A 7,094-nucleotide genomic window follows, 5' to 3' on the forward strand; every position below is an offset into this window, starting at 1 on the left:
CTTGCCTGGAGAATCCCATGGAAAGAAGAGCCTGGCAGGCCACAGTCCATGTGGTCGCAAAGAGTCAGACACGACTGAGTGACTAACACTACTACTACTAATAGCTATATAACATCCGCCTAAAAACTAGCAGGGGGCACTCTTTCTGCCCCTTCTGATGTCTATGTCAGAAGCTTTCTCTGTCTCTTTTATACTGTATTAGAACTTTATTACACAAAAGCTCTGAGTGATCAGGCTTCATCACTGGCCCCAAATTGAATTCTTCTCTGGAGGCCAAGAATCGTGGCATCTTTTGTGTTCAGCAACAGCCTTTCAGAGGGGACACAGTTCAGCTCCAAGAATAAATGCCTGCCATCCATTCTCTTCTGTGACGAAGCAGATCAGGTTGAGATTTTTTGAAGTTTCTTTGTTCTCAGTATGTAACAGAGGTGTCATTTTCCCTATTCATGAAATCACCTAATACAGCCCAGTAGTTGTAAAAGTCTCATATCCTAGCTCTAGGAGCCTGGTCCAGTTGGATAGATGGAGCAGGCACTTAGCATCCACATGGTCTTGTGTCCCCCAGGTCTCTGAGCCTCAGGTCCTCACCTGTGTGTAGAGCAGGATTACAGCCCTGCTGGCTTCTTCACACTTATCACAGGGATCAGATGAGAGAGCACATGCTTAAGTGCTTTGAGGATATAGAGCATTTAACGGTATAAAAGTGGGATCATTTTATAAAAGTCTGTAGGTAGAAACCTTGCCTCCCAATAATAAAACAAATATACCCATAGTTCTTCTAGGTCACTTTAGAGATCCTAATCAGGTGTCTCCAGTTGCTGAAGATCCTTTGCAGTATTCAGTTTAGGTATTTCAGACCATGAAGCAAAGTCCTTTTTAATTAAAAGTTGCTAGAAATAATATGGGAGAAGGTAATGGCACCCCACTCCAGTACTCTTGCCTGGAAAATCCCATGGACGGAGGAGCCTGGTGCGCTGCAGTCCATGGGGTTGCTAGGAGTTGGACACGACTAAGTGACTTCACTTTCGCTTTTCACTTTCATGCATTGGAGAAGGAAATGGCAACCCATTCCAGTGTTCTTGCCTGGAGAGTCCCAGGGACGGGAGAGCCTGTGGGCTGCCATCTATGGGGTAGCACAGAGTCGGACACGACTGATGTGACTTAGCAGCAGCAGAAATAATATTTTCTTTATAAAAATTGTATTGAGAAGGGTTATGGAGAAAGGAACCAGATAATTTTGGAAAGAATATTAAGGAATAGAAAATGAAATGAATTTTCTTTGGTTCCTTTAACTGTTTTTAGTTTCACCAAAAAAGTACATAAGCATATAATCACCAAATATGTCTAGCTTAATAAAATGGAGGAGGGTGATGATATGCAATTAATCATCCCCCCCACTCCCACCAAAGACTTTATTTTTAAGTGCTTCCATTACAATGGAAATAGCCTCAGATTTCAGGCAGTGGGCCCAAGCATTCTTGGAGGGTTTATTTTTCTCCTTAAGTGACATTTATTTATTTTTTTTTAATTTTATTTTATTTTTAAACTTTACAAAATTGTATTAGTTTTGCCAAATATCAAAATGAATTCGCCACAGGTATACATGTGTTCCCCATCTTGAACTCTCCTCCCTCCTCCCTCCCCATACCATCCCTCTGGGTCGTCCCAGTGCACTAGCCCCAAGCATCCAGTATTGTGCATCGAACCTGGACTGGCAACTGACATTTAAATGTATAGCATTTCATATGCAGAGCAGGTTATGTTAGCAACAAGAGAGTAAGAAAGTGCACTTACTATGAAGGTAGCTGTCCTAGTGCTTTTCTGTTTTGTGTGTGAAGTTCATTCTCTCTCATGATAACTCTGTTTACAGCACCCACCTGACCTGCAGTCAGGTTTTATAAAGGAGATCTGGGATCATGTGTCTAAGTAAACCAGTTTGTGACAGGAGTCAGCCTCTGATAACCGATACATTTTCTGTTTTAAAGACTCAAATGAAACTTTTCACATTCTTCTTTGAGGATAAAGAGTTACACTTGAAGTCCTTTTTTTTGTCCAAACACATTCAGAGATAAGGCTTCACAAGCCCTGACATTATTTTATCTTGTTATGTGCATCTGTAAGGAACTGAGATACGACTCAGCTACTAAAAACTGATGATTGTGGAACTTGACAGCACTTCGTTTCCTCTGTGTTCTGATTATACACTGAGAAAACCTGTATCTCTTCCAGTTGAGCTAGAATTTGGTAGAATTCAAGAGCTCAAAGGTCTGGTAGAGATCTGTCCTATTATTGGGTATCATCTTACATTTTAGAGAAGTCTCTTGGTTGAGTCATTGTTAAAGCATTTGATTTTCTTTTCATTGTTGGGACCCACTATCCACAGGTCACATTTCTATAGGCCCTATAACTGCTTTGCTGCACAAATTAAACACCAGGATATTTCATACGTATATGCCAGTCCAATGGAGGAGGCAATGGCAACCCACTCTAGCACTCTTTCCTGGAAAAGCCCATGGACGGAGGAGCCTGGTAGGCTGCAGTCCATGGAGTCACGAAGAATTGGACACAACTGAGGGACTTCCCTTTCACTTTTCACTTTCATGCATTGGAGAAGAAAATGGCAACCCACTCCAGTGTTCTTGCCTGGAGAATCCCAGGGACAGAGGAGCCTGGTATCTATGGGGTTGCACAGAGTCGGACAGGACTGAAGCAAATTAGCAGCAGCAGCATTAACATCCAAATCTGTTGTGCTCCTTTTATGTGTAAAAATGACAAACCTTGTTCAGATGCTAGTTTTCCTGTCCTCTTTGTTACACTGTTTTAAATTTATTTCAGGGAATAAAATGATTTTGCTTATCAATTTACTGTAGTTATAAAGCATATATGTGATTCTGAATGACCAGAAATCTAGGAGATCTACAGGTTATTTGGCATTACATCCAGCGCCACTGAGGGTTTTAATGGGGTTGCTTCCTCCATAGAATAAATACAGCCCTGGTTTTTTAAAAACCATGCCTCCAGTAGTGATATGGTTGCTTTACATGAAGAAGGAAACCTAGAAATGGTTGCATCAGGAGGAGGACTTTAAAACTTTTAAACATGTTGTTTTTGTCTTTTTCTCCCTCAGGTGTACTTCAAAAAGAGATAGCCAGATATTATTCACAGTGACCTTGTGGTTATAAATGTTTCCAGAGGACAGCCCTCAGCCTGAACAATTTTTGCGTCAACACTTTGATTCTACCAGGAGTTCATGTCTATTCCAAAGGCTTTTTTCCAATAGGTTTTGCACTGCATAAACTATATTCTACTTTTTTTATGCCAGCAACAAATATTTACACATTACAAGATGTTTGTTCTCCAACTTCACTCAATGATTTCAAGCTCTTGAAAATGGATTTATTATGTTTATTTAAATGTTATATTACTCACTTTCTTATCCAAATCAGAGGTGCAGGCCACCAATAAAAGCTGTCTCCCAGGTTTTGTGTCTTCAGAGACTCCAGAGCTAAACTCATTTTCTAAGATTTGAGACAAAGTTGTGACAGATGTATTTTTACTGTTCCCAGAATTACATATTACTTTCCAATTATATCAGGGATTCTGTTTACTTGAAGACTGTGTGAAGTTGCTGTTTTGTGTCACCACTTCCTTTAACATGACTAGGATCCATTTTTCTACCAAAAAACCTCTGGTTAAAATGCTACAGAGAAAACTGATAGGGAAAACATAATAATATACTATAGTTTAAATAACAACAACAAAAAAATAGATATATGGTTAAATACCGAAGGACAATGTTATATGTTCTAAAAGAGAAGGAAGGGAAAATAATGCTGTCTCAAAATAGGAGCCCTTGTAGGGGATTTGCTAATGAAGGACAGATGTGTGCTAGACTGTCTTCTAGATAGATAATTTTATTTTTTTTAATATTACAAATTGTGGTAAAATATATATAACATAAAATTTACCATATAACCATTTTTAGTCACACAGTCCAGTGGCATTAATTGCATTCACAGTGTTGTGTAGCCACACTGTCTGGGTAACTTTTGGTAATTATGTTTTTCCTATTCAGTGTGTTATTTCTGCAGAGTCATTTTGATAAGTTTCATTTTTCTAGGAGGAATCTGTTTCCTGTGAGTTTTGAGCTTGGTTGACATAAATTTATTCACAATATCTTGTATGGTTAATCTCTGCAGCATCTCTAACTGTGTTCTTTTGGCTTTTTAATTTTCTTTTAGGCTTCTTTTTTATGAATAATCTTGCATAACTTTTTCCTGTTTTCAAAGAATCAACTTTTTGCTTGATTGATGCTCTTTTTTTCCCCCTAGTTCATCATATCATTCTTTCTTTCCTTCAACTTTTCCTTAACGTTGAGGTTTTTCCTCTAAATTCTTAAATTGAAAAAAGATTAGTAATGTCATCATTTTTCTAATGTAAATATATAAAGCTGATGTCTTCCCTAAGGTCCACTTTAGCTGCAACCTGCAAGTTTTGGTACTCACCACTGTCAATAGCCATAGTATTATGTATTTTCTAATTCCTAATTGAATTCATTAACTATATCTTTTACCCATGGGTTATTCATAAGTATAATGTTCTCTAAATTTCAAATGCTAATGGATTTTTTCTTTTAGATTGAACCATGTGGAACTGCTAATATTCAGTCTTTTTACAAGCTCTAAAATGGCACTTTTATATGGTTCAACATATAGTTGTCTTTTGTTATTAATATATAACTTAATTTCATTTGGTCAGACAACATTAGATTGTGAATTTTAAACCAAAGGTAACTACATTCACACTAAAAGTCCTTATTTCTACCATTTTGTATTTTATTGGGAGTTTTAAAAATGTTAACATTTAATGTTAAAATGTTAACTGGTACATGTGTAATCAGTAATTTTCAGTAAAAATCCTCCCCAAATACTGGAATGTTTTCTGATACATGTTGCAGGCTGGCTCTCTGGGATGCAGACTCGGATGGAGTTTAGTGCTGGGATGTGTACGGGGATGCCCTTGGGGTCAACACTGTGGAATCAGGAGGGAAGAAACAGGGTAAGGCAGAGGGAAGGATCAAGCTGGATCACTGGCCAGATGACCTGAGCTGACCGCATGGGAGTCTGGAATGATGATGGCCCCTCAGGGTTGTCCTGACACATCCAATGACCAGTCCTTTATACCTCCACCCAGATGGGTCATTGCACTCAGGCTGCCCCCAGAGGGGCTGGTGGTTTAAGGTTGCCCACTGGCAGCACTTACAGCTGCTGGACAATGAGTCCCTGAAGGGAGGTCAGGACAGCATGTCTCCATGTCCCCCCTCAGTATGTATCAAAGCTCCAGAGGTAGGTGGTGAGGGTGTACTGTGGGGGACCTCTTGATGACTGATGTTTAAGTGAAAATTATGACTCAGTGATTCTCCTGAATACCATCTGGTCTAAAAAACAGAGAAGGTCCATGTAGTAGAGAAATCCTCATTCTCCAGGGTCAGCCCAGTTGTTGCCTCTTCTAGGAAGTCGCATTAAGATCAGTCATCATCCTAGGTAACTCAGATTTGTGTGTTACCCTGAGCACCACTTGTGTTAAACTGAACCATACTTGGTTAGTGTCCTGTGTCACCATCTTGAGAGACTTTATTTTTAAACAAAGCCCTGTTCTTTCTGTTGTGCATGTAGCCTGCCCTGACTGTGAGTGTTCACACGTGGTCTTTTTCTCCCTTAGTTTAGGGCACTTGAAGCTGTGCCCTGTTCACTTTTTAATTATGTCTTCCAGCAGAGTGTTTGTGCACAGAGGGTGCTTAGTAAGTGTTTGTGGAATGAAGAAATGATGACTGAGAGCAAACCTTCCTTCTCAACTTTATAACTTTGAGATTTTAAGAGGTAGCCTGGGATAACAGAAAGCCGTGGCTTTGGAGTCAGTCACACTGATCTGTCCTTTCTCTACTACTCACTAGCACTGTGGGTGTGGGAAAGCAGTAACCAGTCAAAGTGCCAGGACATTAGAATTGCACCATCCTTGACAAAATAGGCTCTGGGCACCTTACAGCCACGTAGTCTTAGTTACATGCTTGGGTAAGCATCTCAACCACTGAATCTCAGCTTCTTTGTCTGGAAAATGAATATAGTTCCTGCTGTTGAACCATTGCTTTGGTTGGAATGATGACCTAAGAGCATCCAAAGACACAGGGTGGAATCACTGACCTTGGTGATTCTTATCACTAGGAGAGGAGAACAGGATGGGTGTGGATGAAGGAGGTTTGTAGGCTGTAGGTGTACTTGAGGAGGTCCTCATCTGATGGCCTAAACCAGACTGTTCCTCCTCCACATGTAGTTAAAATGACACAAGCACACGGGGAGGAGCACAAGCTCTGGAGTCAGGGACAAATACTGGCTCCTCTGGGCACTGACTGGGCTTGGATTCAAGTTCTGCTCCCTGGCAAGTGTGGGCTCTTAAGGTTGGGAAGCCCACTGTGCTTCAGGGTCTTTGTCTGAAAGGTGAGGTGGGGATAGCCTTCTTGATTCTCAGAGGGCTGTTGCAAAGATTAACTATGACAGTGATGCTCACAGTGTGGTCTGTGCACTAGTGCCAGTCCCTGACCTGTTTGTAACCCGGTTAGAAATAAGTACAGGAAATTCAAGAAGTCTAGAAACTCACAACCCTCTGTATTGCTGTGACATCCACCCTCAGGATGGGTGGGATCCTGAATTCCCCGGGACAGTGTGAGTGTAGCACTTGTGCAGTGGGGGAGGGGCCCGTGGCTGAGCTGCACACTAGCCGTGCACAGTGGGTCATTGATTAGGTTGCAATGGGCTGGAAATGTAAAGTTAAGTAAAACTCACATTTAATCCAAGACAGGTGAGAAAGACTGCTTTTGAACAATGCTGGATATGTGATTATCTGTCAATCGGTTCTATCCTCTCCAGCCCTATCCTCTTTATTAATTGTTACCATCATATTTATCTTAAAATTAGAGCACACAGGCTTTCAAAAGGCCCTACTATACATTACCGATACTTTTAATAGCATTAAAAAGTTAGAAATAATTAAATTCCTGTTCAAGTTTAAAGGTTTTTTTTTTTTTTTTTTCAAGTCTA

The 7,094-nt window shown here is 40.3% G+C and overlaps 1 protein-coding gene across 1 annotated transcript in view; it reads left to right on the forward strand.

The window, feature by feature from the left end:
• LOC129624642 (ATP-binding cassette sub-family C member 4-like) overlaps window positions 1–4,927 on the forward strand; it is a 182,164-nt gene extending 177,237 nt beyond the window's left edge. Inside the window, 1 exon segment of the mRNA XM_055542795.1 lies at window positions 3,128–4,927. Within this exon segment, the coding sequence (XP_055398770.1) occupies window positions 3,128–3,235 (108 nt within the window). The 3' untranslated portion in view covers window positions 3,236–4,927.
• The last annotated feature ends 2,167 nt before the right edge of the window (window positions 4,928–7,094 follow it).

The sequence above is a fragment of the Bubalus kerabau genome, chromosome 12, assembly GCF_029407905.1.
Source record: "Bubalus kerabau isolate K-KA32 ecotype Philippines breed swamp buffalo chromosome 12, PCC_UOA_SB_1v2, whole genome shotgun sequence".
Taxonomy (NCBI): Eukaryota; Metazoa; Chordata; class Mammalia; order Artiodactyla; family Bovidae; genus Bubalus; species Bubalus kerabau.